General features: G+C 36.2%; 1 protein-coding gene across 1 annotated transcript; it reads right to left on the reverse strand.

Annotated features, from left to right (window-relative positions):
- GIMD1 (GIMAP family P-loop NTPase domain containing 1) lies at positions 1-8,821 on the reverse strand. The gene is made up of 2 exons (XM_037829026.1): positions 8,429-8,821; positions 1-312 (listed from the first exon to the last, which is right to left on the reverse strand). The coding sequence occupies exons 1-2, from the start codon at positions 8,819-8,821 to the stop codon at positions 52-54; spliced, it is 654 nt and encodes a 217-aa protein (XP_037684954.1). The 3' UTR covers positions 1-51.
- Positions 8,822-17,507: the final 8,686 nt, after the last annotated feature.

Raw genomic sequence — 17,507 nt, forward strand, 5'->3', positions numbered from 1 at the left:
AACCAGGTTTCTGACTCCAAACCCCAATGCTGTTTTCCTTTCACCTAAATTTTATTTAAAGGTTAGAACTTGGTAAGAATTTTCTTTTATAAATTCCATGATTCTTTCTAAGATTGTTATTCTTTGTTCTTTAAGTGAATTTCCCTTCTTATATTGGAAAACACATCTACGATGAATAGAATTTAGTAGGGTCAGCAGTGTATCAGGGGCCTCATGTAAATATTGTTCTTCGTTCAGCCCAGCCTCTTCTATTTTTTCTGCATGGGTGAAAAGAATGGCAGTGTAATTCTTCCAAGCATGTCCCAGAATTTCCTAGAAGAGAGAAGAAGTTAAAAAGCTGTTTGCCTTGGACAATATTCCTCAAAAATAAGCAAAGGAGTTATTATGGTCTAATATGGACAGCTAAAAGACCCTATGTTTCTAAAAGCTAACAATATGAAGTGAAGATAGGGTCAAGAATCTGACTATGTAAGCAAATGGAGGGAGATGGGTAAGCTTTCTGAAAAAAAAAAAGGGCTTTCTGTGCTGTTATCATTGATGCATACATGACCTCAAAACTGCATGTTATCAATGTTGCATACAATATAATTACATTTACAATATTCTGTAATCATTTTTACTTGCCTGTCAACTTGAATCTGTTAAACCACTTCCTTCAAGTCAGAGGATCATTACCAAGCGATATGTCCTATCTTATTTTGCAGGAGTGTTACTATCTTCATCACTAAAAATATTTATTAAAAACTTATATAATTACATGGTTATGCTCTATTGATTAATCAGTTGACATTAAACAGTAAAGTTAAAATTAAAATACATTTGGTGATTTGGCACAACTACAAAATATTACTGTAATTTCCATCCTCCTTACTTCACATGGATAGGATCAAAAAAAATTTATCAGATGACTCTTCTAATGTGGCTTAAAGATATTGAGGACTGGCGTTGTTTTGTTTAGTAATATATGGAAGTTGGTTATGTAATAAATTCTTGTTTGATTAGTGAAAATAAGCTGACATAAAGCAGAAGTAACAACATGTGGCAAATTGTTCATGTAATACGAAAGGCATCTAGAAATAATCATTTAACTTTTTTGAATATTTCCAAAAGTTATATGAAGTCATAACAATGTGAAAATAAAATAAAATTCCTTCCATTCAAAAACTCCCAGTATCACAATGTTTCAATAATTGCCACCACTTTATAGTATAGCAGGAAAAATATAAAATGCCTAGGAATAAACATCGCAAGAAATATCCAGGATCTCTAATAGTCAAAAGAAAGGAAGTAAGAAGAGCAGCTAACATTTAGGGAGAGCTTACTCTGTGTCAGGCATTATTTACTACTTTACATACATGCTTTATCTCTTGAAGCTCAACATGATGCTTAGTGGGAGACTAATATCGCCATTATAATGACATGGGGAAACTGATAGATAGAGTTGTATTAGTACAAACTCTGGTTTTTAAAAAATCTTGAAAAAATAGAAAGTATGGAAAAATATTTTCAATGTATATAAAAATACATATTGAAAAATTAGAAATAAAAGAAGGAAAGCAGGGAGAGAGAAGAAGAGGAGGGAAGGAAGGAAGGAGGGAAGGAGGGAGGGAGGGAAGGAAGGAAGGAAGGAAGGAGGGAGGGAAGGAAGGAAGGAAGGAAGGAGGGAGGGAAGGAGGGAAGGAAGGAGAAAGAATGAATCAGGTCACATAAATCTAATACGAAAATACTTATGGGAAATTCTGTGACAAAATGTTTAAAATTAGAAATATCTTCAGATCATAGGTGACTATAACCATGAGCCATTTGTTTATACAGCTGACTTATCTGACCATGAGCTCCTTGAAGACAAGATCCTATGTCTTTCTATATTAGCCAAAGCACTTCGTGAACTCTCAATAAATGTCTGTTGGTTAATATGCAACTTAGAACCTCACTACCAGTTAAAAGAGTAGGTTTAGAGGTTTCTTTGTTGTTTGGAGGTTTAATTTTGAAGAAGGTCAATTAATCTTTCAGAAACAAAATTATACTTTCCTGTAAAGATTTTTTTTTCCTGTATTTCATTATCATGTGTTTGCCTATAGTCTGCACTTTTTATTTATTTCAGAGGGACCCTCTCAAGGACTAGGCACCCAATTTTTCCTCATACCTGTTCAAAATTTGTCCTTCTACACATAGAAGAATTGTATATTTCTAATTCTCCTAAAAATGCCCTGCTTCAGGAAAATCTGAAGTTTCAAGATCTGTACATTAGGGAATAATTACTTGCTTTAACAGAAAAATTCTAAACTTTACAATAGAAACTTCCAAAGAGTTACTTTAATTGGCATATTCTTACGTGCCTGTAAAACACAAACCCATTTACAAAACTTTAACCCAACTTTTAAAGAACATAGGTCTATATAAATTCGAACGTATTACCCTCCCATTTTAGCTAATGGTGAAATAACAAAATTAGCAGACCTCTTCAGTGCTTGCTAGATATTCAGTATGTTGTAAAGGATATTTGGTGAGGGCAGGATCATAGAGTTGCGAAATAAATGAACAATGGTTTAAAAACCAATAAATACTACATATATGAGATCTAGGATCTGGGAATAAAAATATTTACGGACCATTTACATAAGAATCACTGGGAGGCTTGCTAAAAATGTTAGAATCTCTAGGGATGGGTCTGGGGATCTGAATTTTAAAAAGATCCCAGATGATTCATTCCTTCAGCAAATATTTGAGAGTCTACTTTATTTTAGTCAGTTCTAAATTTCTAGGAACACAGTGGAGGAACATGACAGAAAAATATCCCTGCTTACATCTACCAGATATTATTGGGTACTCATCAAAGAACTAAGAAAGGGTGACAAACAGGAAAGAAGTCCTATCAATTTGTTGTAATTGCAAGTATTGTGATAGAAAAACTGATTGGCACTACAGAGACAGACATTTATCAGCCCAATTTGGAGTTGAAGTGGCAGGTGAGGGTAAAACGGAGAAGTCAAGAAAAATTTCCAGCATGTGATGATACCTTGAATTCATTCTTGAAAAATGAACAGGAATTAACAAGGAAAATAAAGGGCAGTAAAGACATTCTAAGTAAAGAGAGTGAAAGAGCAGTATTAGGCATTGTATATAATTGGGATTTTATTTCTCTACAAATACAACTATTGCATTTGACCCTTGGTCATTCTTGTCTCTGGAAATTTCTCAAATTTAGAGTCAGATCTGATATTTACCCACTGGTGAACATCACACATTGGTATGGCCTTATAGTTGTCATAATATTGATATGCTTACACTAAAGTTCATAAACAGCTACTTTTTGGTTGATACTTGGGCCATATTTGTCATTATCACTCTTATAAGAATGCAGGCAAAATAATTGGGGGCACAAACAGTCCTCTCCTGAGTTAAAGGATTATAATTATTTCATAGCATATTTCTTCTCTTTCAAGGTTAGTACTCATTGCATTACATGGTATCATTTTCACAGTATTCCTTTAGTTCCTGGTTTTCTGCACTGTAACATTAACACATTCCTCTTTGTCTACACCAGACATTTCCTCCACTTTAAACAATAATCTCATTCAGGGAAAACAAGGTAAATCACCTAAGGATAATAGATTTGTAAGCTCTATACCACTTAGGATTCCATATGTTCAGCCACTGGGAAGTTTTTACATGTTGATAATCATTTATGAAAGGATGCTTATATCCTAAACTGTGAGAGAAATTGCACTTTTGAATTACTGCCAAAAATAGAAGAGAGTGGTTGATTTCGCTTATAACCTTTAGATTGATTTTTGGCCAGAAAATAGTGGAATATTTGAAAGTAGTGTCGCTTGGTGTATAGTCATCATGTTAGCAGCCAAACATGTTCTCCATGGACTCAGAGAAAGAATAATCACAGTTGATTGATACCTCACTTAAAAATCCAACAGCAAGATAAGTTAATGTAAGTTATCTGGTGTTAATAATTTAAATATAGTGCTAAGCTAGATGGAAATTTTACAATCAATCATGAATTGTTTGGTTTCAGAGGACTAATGGGTATGTGTTCGCCTAGTCCTTTTGGGACAACTAGAGTATAAACTGTGTTTTCCAGGAATTATGTTCATTTTCCCAGGACCTCACCAGCCCTGCCCCATTTGTTTGTGGTTGATGAAATCATAGCATCTGGACTTTTAGGGGGAAACTTTAAAAAAAGCCAACTATTACATCAACTGAGAAAAAATTACCATGGAAAAGGAGGACAATGAGGACCATTCTTTACGTTTAATGGTATTCTCTTACTCTCATCCCACTTAAAATGCCACATTTCTTTCTCAGAGAGCCAAAGCTGAATGATAAGACCTTGTTAGATGAGAATGTGAATTTTGATTCAGAGACTATTCAGCTGGTAGAGACCTTCGAGATCAGCCGTCCAAATTGCCTCATTTTACAGATGAGGATATTGAGGGCTTTTGCTGCTAAATGCCTTGGCCAAAGCCATGTGGCTGATTGTTGACAGACTTGGTCCTGTAATGAAAGCCCCCTAACTGCCAGACCTATGTCCTTGCCAGTAAATTGGGGGCTTCTCAGTTTAACCTTACTGAGCCAGTGAATTTCTTTCCCACATTTTTTTTTTCTAAATTCATGAGGCCTGGGTAAATTTGATTTCACTCTTACTTTCTTCTGAAGCCTATCATGATAATACCAAGAAAGCTATTTATACAAATAATATGCTCTATTTTAAGATAAAACTAATACTAACAACAACAACAACAAATAGCATTGACCATAGCTAACATTTATTGTGCACATACCATGCTTCAGTGGCTGGGTTAAAAAATTCACTGCTGTGTTAACTTGGCATTAATCCCAAAGCAAACCAATGAAGTATCATTCCCAATTTACCAAGGAAGACACTAAGGTTTACAGAAACTACTTCATTTGTCCAAGGTCACAAAGCAAATAAATAGCTATGTTGGAACTTGAACTGAGGTATAACTTACTCCAGAACCCATGCACTTAACCTCAATAATATGTTGCCTATATCTAGTAGTTCATTTGAATGAGCACTCATCACCATCTGGGTGATCACAATAATAATAAAAATGACAACAATAATAGTAGTAATTTACCATTTGCTGTGAACCAAATTAAATCAGGCACAATGCCAGGCAATTCACATTTATTAAGTCTAACCCATAGAACTTTTTAACATAGGTAAAATTATTCCCATTTTACAAGTGAGGAACTAAAGTCAAGAAAGTTTCAGTAATTTATTTATAGTTATGTACCTAGAAAGTAGAAAGACTCTTTTTTACTAATTCTATTTAATGATTAAGCCCATGTTCTTTGTTTAGTATTCTCAGGCTCTCCTGGCTTTTCTGAATCTTTCGTATACACACCCATTCAATGACATCATCAGCCAAGTTGTTGATTATGAAACAACAGTACATGCTTGAAGCTCACTTGTACACATTAGTAATACTTGATACTATGATGTGGAAAGAATGTGAACTTTAGTCAATTCCTGGATTCAATTCCTGGAGAATCTTGGCTTGCATATCAACTCTTTTCTTAAGATGATTTTACTTATATCTTCTCTGATCCATTATTTGTGGATTTTTTTTAAACATTCAAATAGTAATTCCCCTTGAATATTTCCCTTTATTTCCCAATTTTGGGGAAATGACTCACCGATGTCTCCATCATTTTGCTTTAAATTAATGATGGCCTAACATAAATAAAGAAAAAGGGATCATTTTGGGGAAATGTTTCAATTGTCACACCAGTATCCTATAACCCCTCTCCAAAATAGGAGAACACAATTGGGAGAGATATTTAAAGAGACAACAAGGAGGCACAGGGAAGAAGAGGCCATCTGCCTGGAACTGGCCTTGCAGACTCCTTCCATGGCAGGCATTAGTGCTCAAGAAGAGGGGGAAAGGAAGAGGAAGAAGGCAGAAGCTCCAGTCTCCATGTTGCTTCAGCCAGGAAGAAAAAGAAATCCAGGTATATCTGGAACAAAGGGATCTCCTTCCTAACAGCTGCTGGTCCGGTTGAGTATTCAGACATTCTGCAGCTGCTCCCAATCTGTGAGCCACCCAGATAGCTGCCACCAGCATCTGAGGCAGCTTCAGCAAGAAGGTCATCAACAGCCAGCCTGTGCTTAGGCAACATTCTAGGTCCATGGTGGAACTTCCCAGGGCTTCCCAGGGGTCATGGACACCTCTGAGGATTACTAAAGCTACTAAATTCTCCTAGAAGGGGAAGTTGTTTATTCTGGGAACAAAAGTATTCTGTATCTCAGCTTGGCTTCAGCCCATCTCCTATCTGCCTGAACTGGACATTGCCTTAAGGAAGGTATCTGTAAGAGGAAAAGGCTATATGCCAGATACTGTCTAAAAAGACCAGAGACATGTATGCATCTAATTCATTTGTATATAAAGGAGGGGATTACAATATTGTTCTATATCCTAAAACTGAACAAATCTATTTTCAAAATGTATATCTTTTAAAGGATTCCTTTTGGCTCAGCATAGGACCATCATAGAGATAAATATTGAGTCGTATGGCAAGAGTCAGGTTAGTTTTTGAGAAGTAATTGTTTATGCACTCAGTGAAATACATCCATTTATAGTTAAACTAAATATTTAATAGTAGCTTTAAAAGAATTTTAAAAACCATTTTAAAATTACTCTGATGTAATGGACTGAAGTTCCCCCCACTTGATTTCTGCAGAAATATTGTTAAAAATGCAGGCTTTAATAGTTTGGGGGAGGTTTATGGGCTTTCTTAAATTCTACATTGTTTCTTAATTGCAGTCACCTTCTCTTCTTTACTTTTGTGCAGCATATCCTTGAGTTTTCATGAGTTTGATGATGAGGATTATTTTTTATACTCTTGTCACCCTAATTTTTTCCACTAGTTTCTTGTGATTACATATGGGCTTTTTTTTTTCATTTTTAGAAACATGCACAGTTACTGAAAAACAAAATGTATGTCTGTCACTTAGAATAATCTTATGCCTTTATTAGTTAAAATAAAAGAAATCCTTCTTTAAAGCAAAATATACTTTCATTCTGCCACAACTGCTCCTTCGTCAGCATGGTCTGAGATTGGACCAAAAGAAGACTCGCTTTCACAGAAAATTCTTCTTGAATGGAAAATATCTGCTTCCTAATCTCCAAATAGTTTACCTGCAGAGCTTCTAATAGACATGGGTATAGTGGACTGAGCTTAGTGGCTTAGTGAGGCTGCTGAAGAATAACAGTGAAGCCCAGCAGTTAAACTTGGGTGGACACAGACTAGAAATCAAGAGATTGAATACAATGGAGCCACTCAAGAAGCAGCTTCCAGGAATTGTTGGTCATAGTCTATGTGGGTCTCTCCTATAAACAGGTTTTACTCCTTCCATTTCTTAGCTCTTGCTATATCCGCTTTCTCAAGACCTCTCCCCTCCATCCAGCTTGTCCACTAGACTGTCTGAATAAACATCCAACTTAACAATTTACAACAAACAAACTAGCAGGGATGGGTCACTAGGCAAGAGGTGGCATATGTTATTTATGTTTGCCCCGAGGTCTCCTTCTCATGGTTGGAATGGAGGAGTACTGACCCCACAGACGATGAGGCAAGCAAAGCACCAGAAATTTCTGATTCCTTTTTTATAAATAAAGCATTGATCTTCCTGAATATTCACCATAACGTAAGTCTCAGTGAAGCCTCCTCGTACATCACACGTCTGGGCACTTAACACCTTGTCTCATTCGTGTTTGTTTACCTATTTGTCTCTTTTAGACTGTAAGCTTTTTGAGGGCAGTCCCATGTCTTATTCACCAATCATTAAGCTCTGTGCAGGTGCTCAGTAAACAGTGTTCAGTGACCAAATCTGTGAACAAACACTCATTTGTTGGTGAACTATTATGTCCCCTTAACATTGAATGCCTGCAAGTCAGTCTTGTAGGTCAGTGGTTCCAAAACTTGAATGTTGTTAAGTACCATGTTGAGAGTTTATTAAAATGCAGATATTCAGGCTCCACTCTAGAGACTGTGTTTCAGTAGCTCTAGGATGAATATGCATTTTTAACAAGCATCTGCAGGTGATTCTTATGCAGATATTCTGGGGACCACACTTTATAAACATACTCAGATTTTCAGTTCTTTGAGGTTTTGAGACTTAGATAACCTCTGAAATTTTGTATCTTATTTTTATTTTTTTTTCTATGACCCAGTTGTAAAATAGCTGACTGAATTCCCCTGAAGGAAATTACAAAAATGACTCTTGGTGGGAAAAGTCAAGTAATCTTTACTGAGTGTCCTATGTGACCATCACTTTGTGCTTTAAACTAAACTACCATTTTATCCAGTTTTTAGTGATTTTTCCTATCAGGAAAAATATCCTACAAATGAGAATACCAACATTAATGTACTTGCCTCTTTGTCTTACCTGAATCATCTGGATTGGGGAGGACGCTTCCTGATCACAGAGAGGCATGTCTGCTCTCTGGACCAGCAGTGCAAGGTGCACACCATCTTGTCCAAAGTGATGTGCCAGGGCCTCCTTGACCTCCCGTTTCACCTGTGTCTTGCTCAGGCTGCTGTGCGGATAGCCTGGGGTGTCCAACACCTGGACCTGCAGGGTTATCTCTTGGCCCCCCCGACGTATGAAGCTGTGCAGGTGGCAACTGCGGCCTAGGTGACAATCTTTGGTCACAGAACACGGAGCAAAGATGCTGTGGAAGTCAACGCTTCCCAGCAGAATGTTCCCAGCAGAACTTTTTCCACTTTGTGTCATGCCAAAGAGGACCAAGTTGATAATCATTTTGTTGGGGTCTGTCATGCTATGGGTAAAGAAAGGCACAACATGAACAATGAGGCTTCTATATACATCCAGTATAAGGCTTCCTACCTGGTCAGGAGCACTCCAAGTATGACCTTTGATTTACCTGCCACTCATTCACAGTGGGTAAAGCATGGAGGGCTGGAGAAGCCCCAGTGACAGAAGGGAAGATTGAAATAATATTAGTAGGACACAGTGTGTGTGGGGGTGAGGGGGTGGGGGTGGGGAGGAAGGAGTCAAATACAGGTAAGTAAGGGGGAAAGAAGAAGCAATAATTGCAGAAAAATGAGAAAAGAAAGCAAATTACATGAAGAAAATATAAATCTTGCTTAGAAGGAATGTTAACTAATCAATGTTTAGGTGAATTGGCTTAGGAATGAGTGTTGAGATTCTTTAGCTCAGGAACAAAGCAACAGCAGTATTTGGAAATTAATCACTTTGGGAAGAGAATTAGGGACAGAACAGTGGAAGAAACAGCCCCTCCTGCATTTTTAACAATATCCCCTACAGCCTGAATACACAAGTGGCATCTGCAAAATATCATCTCTCCTGACTTCCTGAATGCTTTCTTCCTCTGAAAAATGAATAAAGTTAAAGTAGACTTCTGTTTCTATTTACTAAAGATTTTTTACAACCAGGCAACATTCTGATGAAAATGAGAACAGCTTGTAATTATGGAATAATTAATAAATCATCTTAATGGCCCATCATCATAAAGAGTTGGCTCTTTAAGAAAGTCAAGTCCCACACATTGTGCAGCTCAGTTAGGAGGCAGAGGAATCTTGTTGAGAGTCTAGGCCATTTACAGCACCTGTAAAGTGCAGTGAAATTAATTTTTCATGCATAGCATAAGTTTCTTATGGAGTTTTAAGGTAATTGGTCATTTTCATTAGATTGATGATGTAGTGCTACTGGCCAATTACGAAATGTGCTCAAACTGCTGATTCTTAAATAAGACATTCTAATATTGTATATTTATTATTTGTGCTGACAACCTGTAATTCTACATTATCCAGTTTTATGTTCCTCAGGCCATCCTTGTCCTCTAAGCGTCCCTTCTCCAATTCCTCAGACCCTAACATGAACACTGTATCTCCCCATCACCCCCCAGAAAAAGAACCCTCTTTGGGATCCCTTAAATTGGCCCCAGCTCACTCAGCTCATTTAGAAGTGTTGGCTGCACTGAGGAGGTAATTTTTGTTTTTAACTCCTGAATCAGACCCACGATATTTTTGAAGATTGAGTATGTAATCCAAATCCATGTGTTGTATATCACTTACCTTTCTGAGTCTTAAAAATGCTCTGTCCACAAAGACTTCCTTGAAGCTGGTACAGTTTTTCTTTGGTATGAACTTTAATCTTCTAACAGTATTATTGTACCACTCCGGGACTGACACTGTATGTATTTTATTTAGTTAATCTATTACTAGATATCCTATTTATAAATGACTGGTTGTCTTTCTCTAATCTGCACTGTTTTACGTCACCTAACAGACTTGTAATTTCAATAGATACTTCCTGAAACTTCTATTTCCAGGATTACATTCTTTGATTTAGTGTCTTACTAAGAGGCAATAATCTATCTATGGCATAATGAAATGCAAGATTGATAAATATTAAACAAAAAGTAGACATTCTACAAAAATTGTCACTTATCTTGTATTAGGTCACTTCTTAGATCTTACACCCAAAAAAAACAAGCAAAGAAAGAAAAAATAGGTAAATGGGAACTCCTCAGAATTAAAAGCTTCTGTACGTCAAAGGAATTTGCCAAAAAGCTGAAGAGGCAGCAAACTCAGTGGGAAAAAATATTTGGAAACCATGTATCGGATAAGAGACTGATAACTTGCATATAAAAAGAAATCCTACAACTCAATGACAATAGTACAAACAGCCCAATTATAAAATGGGCAAAAGGTATGAAAAAACATTTCTCTGAGGAGGAAATACCAATGGCCAAAAAACACGTAAAAAAACGTTCAGCTTTACTAGCTATTAGAGATATGCAAATTAAGACCACAATGAGATATCATCTCACACCAATTAGAATGGCTGTCATTGAACAAACAGGAAACTACAAATGCTGGAGAGGATGCAGAGAAATTGGAACTCTTATTTATTGCTGGTGTGAATGTATGATGGTTCAGCCACTCTGGAGGACAGTCCGGTGTTTCTTTAGAAAACTAAATATCAAGTTACCCTTTGATCCAGCAATTGCACTTCTCAGTACATACCCGGAAGATCGGAAAGCAGTGACACGAACAGATATTTGCACACCGATGTTCCTAGCAGCATTATTCACATTTGCCAAGAAATGGAAACAATCCAAATGTCCTTCATCAGATGAGTGGATAAACAAGATATTGTACATACACACAATGGAATACTACACGGCAGTAAGAAGGAACGATGTGAAACATATGATAACATAGATGGACCTTGAAGACACAATGCTGAGCAAAATAAGCCAGGCGCAAAAGGAGAGATATTGTATGTTACCACTAATGTGACTGTGAAAAATGTAAAATAAGTGTCTTATATTGTAGAATGTAGGGGACCTAAAAATAGACAGCAACTAGTAAAGGGGGAACGATAATCTAGTAAGAACAGATAAGTTATTGAGGGAAATCTTAGTCTTATGGGAATGCTCAGGAATGACTATGGTTAATTTTCTTGGGGTATGGCAGGAACATGTTGGAAGCAATTTGTAGTCATTTTAGGTTATTTGTTTTTCTTATTCGTTTGTATTGTTTTGTTTGAGATTTTTTTTAATTTTTTGATAAAGTTGAAAAAAATGGTCACAGTTTTTCCTTTTAATTGATGAGCACCACATCAATACTTCATGAAACATTTCAAAATACGTATATATAATAAATGTACAATAATTAGATAATTGATTTAATAACAGTATTTATCTCATAAACTAAAAAAATCCTCTAAGAAAACTCTTTTGGCTAATTCTATATTATTGAAATTCCTTATCTTATTCAAATTGATGAAATCACTAGCATGTTTATATTGGCACATGCAGTTCCCATATCAATTAATGACAGCATATTTAAAAAAAGGAGTACAACTAACTATAACTCAAAACCAAATAAATTTTGCTTAAAAATTTAGGTTTTATTCTTGAAATATTAAATCTGATTTCCCCACTTCCTAGTATATAATCCATACTTTCCAAAATACTTTCTTAGTGTATAAAACATAGAAACCTTGGTATGGCTATATTCTGGTTCACATTCTCCTGTTCCTGAAAAAATCTGTGAAATATGTATTTCTGCGTGAAGTGAACTTGGAGACATCTGGAATGCTTTATGATTTCATGGGCAGAGTTAAAAAGTCTTCTTCCTGTGTGGCTATGACAAGGGAAAACATGAACGGGATTCACTCATCTGACAAGCGTATTCGGCTTTCTTGAATGAAGCAGAAAGAACTTCCCCCAGGTGGCAGTAGCAGCCTGTTTCCTAAGACATGATTTTGAACCAGAATTTATTTTCATTTTCTTCCTCAAACCATAAACTGACATTCTTCATTCAGGCAACCTATTTCTGTACATATGAATTGTGTGGGGAACTTTTTGAAGAAAAGTAAAACCAGCCTTCCTTCCTATGTTCTTTGATAGGACATAATAAGCACAAGAGGATCTTAGTTTCTTCAAACCCTCCACTTTGTAATCATAGTTTAAATCATTTGCTGAATGCAGCAGCTAACTGTCTAAAAAATAAGGTTCAGAGTTCATAAGCATGTTTATAATTTCTAATGATACTGGAACATTTTTACATAATTCCTAACAGGTTTAATAAAGATTTTAGATCTGCGTCAACTTAGAGGTCATATGAATGGTAATTTATTGGTATTAGATAATATTGAATATCAAATAATATTGAATCAAGTTTAAAAACAACTTGAAAAATTACCTTCATTCTTTCTGCTGGCGGCTAAATATAATATAGCAGGTGTAAAAATGTATTGACCTTTAACTGCTGGCTCCAGAATTCCTCTTAGAAAGGGATCTGTCTTTCTTTGAGAAAATAATTTATTAGCTACTTGAGGAGAAAAAGGAAATCCTGACAACATGAGCCAAAGTCCCCAAAATTCATAGTCAAAATACTGGGGATGGGAGAAGAGCTGAGATGAGAGCAGAGGAGAAAGAGAGAGGATAAAGGAGAGGGAGGGAGGGAGTGAGAAGCAGAGGGAGAGGGGAAAGAACAAACACTGTCACCGGGCAGGAAACTGGATCATCCAATTGTGCAAATAGCTGAGGAACTGTTTTAAAGCAGAAACAGCTCATGTTCAATTTAAGTCCTTTGCATTGCTGTGATGTAAAGTCTGTCATGTTCCAGTTACCTTGTGTAAAGGTGACTTTGTTTTGTTCTTGGTTGTTGTTAGCATTTTATTTTATTTTATTTTGGTGGAAATTAAGAGAAGGAAATTCTGTTAATTAAGAGGAAGTGTTGATTTAGCACAGGACTAGAACTGCACAAGCTGGAGATTGTGAGATGACATCTGAACTGAAGTAAGATCTGAAAGCAGAGATGTAGGTGGTTGAAGCTAGAAGGAGACCAGTCCCCTGGAACTTGCAGGAATCTTTGGGAAGAACTTAAAGCTTCCACAATCCATGAAATGAGATATTGTGGGATAAGGGTGACTCCAGCTGACATGAATAACAATTATATTTCAAATATATTACATGTATTACATATGTATGTGTATACATATATATATATAATTTATGTGTCTCTGTACTCAGTAAAATGAAGTTTAGTATAGGCATAGGCAGTTCTTGACTTACAGCAATTTGATTTAAAGGAACTTTCACAGTTTTAGAGAAATTCCAACTCACACCAGCTTGACTTGTAGACCCCTTTGCTCTTATGATAGCTCTTTTCATAATAAGGAAGATCTCTGGAGTAATGACCAAAATCTGCATTGATGATGATGAAATACTTTAGCCTTTGCCAACCTTCCACCAGGTCAGGGGAACGCTGACAAGCTGTTTGAGGTTGGTGATGACTCAATTGACTCTTTCTGTGCTTGTCTTAGAATAAGGCATCAAATCTCACCCTTTAAAAAAATTTTAAAGAACACTGTCAGCAGCTTAAATTTTGAATGCAGTTTGAAGGTTCTTGGAGCAATGAAGAATGCCCATCTCTGGGTATTTGTGGGAGTAGACGTGTTATAGATTGAAATATGTTGATGACGGTATTCCCCGTCCCCACCCCATGTCCCTTGGCCTTCATCCATTGTGCCAATAGAAGTGTTATAAATTCTTCTAGTAATACTCAGTGAAGAGCTAAATATTTCCTTTATCATGAGGTAAATCATCAGAAATGCTATGGACATGGTAGTTAAAAAGAGTTATGACCATGATATCAGATGCCACCCTTGATTCATCCTAAACTTGATGTCTCAGAATCTCCCTTTTTATAGGAAATACTTTTTTATTTTCCAATGGTGAAGGAATTGAGAATCCCAAGTTAAGAAGAATAGAGATTACATAATAATAAAAGTAACCTATGTAATAAATCTATAACCTTCTTAGGAAACCTACTCTTTGTTTTCCAAGATGTAAACTTTTATTTTTCTTAGAAAAAGCTGTGACATGGAGCTAGTTCTCAGATACATTTACTAGAATTTGCTGATAACAAAATGTCATAGATATCAGGATCAATTAAGAAGCCTGTCAATTCACTGTAAAAAAGGTCCCTTGCTGTCTTCCCCTCCCATATTGAGTTTAGGTGTGCATGTATGTATGTGTATGTGAGTGGGTGTGCATATGGTTATTGCTTGTTCAGTGATGATCTGCAACAATAAACTAAATTTTGCAAAACACGTCAGTCAGAGACAATGTGACAATTCTATCAGACTCCTATCAGAATGTTAGCTAAATGATTGTTAGTTACAATTGTTAGTTATAATTTACTGAATTAGTAAAATTCAGATCTTGAGTATTTCAAGGGATAAAGGATTAGATGGCAAAGCTTTATTACATAATGGCTCTTAAATGTCTTAAATATAATAAACAACAGCAGCACACCTCTAAATGTACTTTTGTGGCCAAAAACAGGAATTTGAGATTTCTGAATTCTTAACAATACTGAGGTTTTACTGAGATATGAGAAAAGAAGAATCAAATGAGTGTCATCCCACATAGATTCCTATGCAGTGCAGATTACCTAAAGGCACACTTAGAATGAAAGGTAATTCATGTGAGGCAGAAAAGCAGATGTCAGCTTTGTGTTGGTGTGTACACATCTGTAAGCCCATGTTTGAGTTCAGCACACGGTATTAGAAAGCAAAACTATGTGTCAGGCACTGTCCTAGACACTTTAATATATTAACTTGCACAACCCTCTGAGGTGGCTAGTATTATTAATACCATTTTAAAGGACACTCAGGCACAGAGAGGTTAAGAAACTTGCTCATGGTCATAGTTGGTAGCTGGCATGACTAGGGTTACATCTGTTTTCTAGGGTGTAGTTGCTGACACACATCTGCTCAGCCATTTACTGTTCTCAGCTGCAGCACTTGGCCAGAACAAAAGGGTCACATGCCAGAGTGTAGGGGAGGGAAGGAGGCACACTGAAAAAGGCAAAGGGACATGAGGGGAGTACCGTTATCAGTATATGCGAACTGGTACTATGTTTTTATGCCTCTTTCCCCAAAAAATGTTTTGGGAAATATTAATTATTTTACATCAAACCAAGGAATGATGGATTTTCTGAAGGAAAGTTGTCCAAAGTTACTTGAAGTTCGGCTTTGCTTCTGTGTCTGGCCCAATCTTGTGGATCCAGGCCACCATAATCAGAAAGACACCTCCCACCCCCAAACCAACCAACCAACAACAGCAACAATAACAGTAACAACAGCTATACTTTTCCTGGCAATTACCACAAGGCACGTATATGCCGAGTGCTTTATGTAAATTTTTTTTTGTGTAATTCTCACAACAACCCTGTGTTATAGGCACATTTATTATTATTTTCCAGATGAGAAATCGAGGCTTGGGAAAGAATCTCCTGAGTTTGCATGGCTTGGAAGTGGCAGAGTGGGACTAACCCATGTCTGCTGACTCCAGAGACCATATGTTTATTGACTACACTATATATACATATATGTCTGTGTGTGTGTGTGTGTGTGTGTGTGTGTGTGTGTGTGTGTGTATATATATATATATATATATATATATATATATATATATATATAAATGTTAAACGTTTGCCAAAGTCTTTTGCTTGTATTCTACTTAATACGGGTCATACCCAACAACTCTCATAAATAAAAGTGTAGTTAAAATCTTGCATTGACCTGATATCGTACATCTGTGATCATGACCCTGCACGGTGCATCACATCCTGCTTGTCAGCCAAGTATCCACAGAAATTAACAAGCGTGATTTAAAAGTCAGAGGCAGAACAGGGGAGAGAGTGGGTGGTAAGTTTCAGGAATGCTTTTCAGGTGCTCACCACAGGAGCTAAGTGCAAAAAAGACAAATGCTTCTTAGGCTGATACATTGTGTGGTCTTTGAGAGATGAGGTCAGTAATGAGCGCAGTAGTGGTAAATTCTGAAAAGAGACATATGATGTTTATATAATTCCTAAAAGGTATAATTAAATAGGCCTGGATAAGGGTCACTATCTGTGCCAAGCATGATTATGTAAAATTGAAGTCACTGCTTTACAATAGTGCTATAAAATTGCTGGGCTAAAAAACAAACTGTAGGCCAACTGTATTTGGAGACACTCATCTGAAACCTATTGTTATAACCTCAGATGTGGCAGAAGAATTGAATTTGCTCTTCTGGCCAATTTGGGAAGGTATACAGGATATTACAAATGGAATCATGTTTACATAGTCCAATAATAAGCTAAATTTTCTAAAAAAAAAAAATGGCAAAACAGCCTTGTGGCCCAATGTGGTCTTTTATATAATACTGCTTTTATTTTCAATTCTGGGTCAACATAGCTTGTTTTTAAGGGCTAAGCCAGATCTCTTTAAAGCAATTTCTAAATTCTGTGGTGTGCTCATAAGGCAAAGGATAATATTTAGAGATGTCACACAAAATAAGTACATGGATGGCATCATAACCCAGTGTATCTATAAGGTATTATGAACAGTATCTACAGCATACTATGAAAGCATGCATTTTCTCCTATAATTGTTTCTTCCATGCATTAAACAAAAAATGAAATAAATGGCAACTATTATTTAAGATAGAGATAATTATTTTTAAAGAACTTTAAATGTAACACATTGTTGAAATATGTTGGGTAAAATTTATACCAATACCATACATATTAAAGAAGATCTTATTCAATTCAGGCCCAAAGATAGTTAATTAATCAGCAAATACAAAACATATTATTGAATGGCTTCTATGTGACAGATATATTTGTTTTCCAGAAATCAGAGGTTTGGAAACATGATTGTAAACAACTTAACCCTACAGAGTTTATCAGTACATTTCTCTAAAGCTTCTGTGCATTTCACAATCAGGGGGGTATCCAAAAACTCAAAAGTGAAAACTGTACAGAATATGGACACACCTGCTCAAGGTCATTGTTATAAAATAAGAAGGCTCAATTGCCTTGCCTCTTTCTTCTATTAGCACCTGTAAGAACATTTAGAGTCACCCAAATAAATGATTGTTAAATGGATACCTCTATGTGAAGGTATCAGATTT

This window comes from Choloepus didactylus, chromosome 3 (assembly GCF_015220235.1).
Source record: "Choloepus didactylus isolate mChoDid1 chromosome 3, mChoDid1.pri, whole genome shotgun sequence".
Classification (NCBI taxonomy): Eukaryota; Metazoa; Chordata; class Mammalia; order Pilosa; family Megalonychidae; genus Choloepus; species Choloepus didactylus.

Bases quoted from the DNA above. Each gene is read 5' to 3' on its own strand.
- GIMD1 (XM_037829026.1), bottom strand. From the start codon at position 8,821: ATGACAGACCCCAACAAAATGATTATCAACTTGGTCCTCTTTGGCATG. The intron at 313-8,428 runs GTAAGACAAAGA...TCTCTCTTCTAG, and splicing joins CCCCAATCCAGATGATTCAG to GAAATTCTGGGACATGCTTG.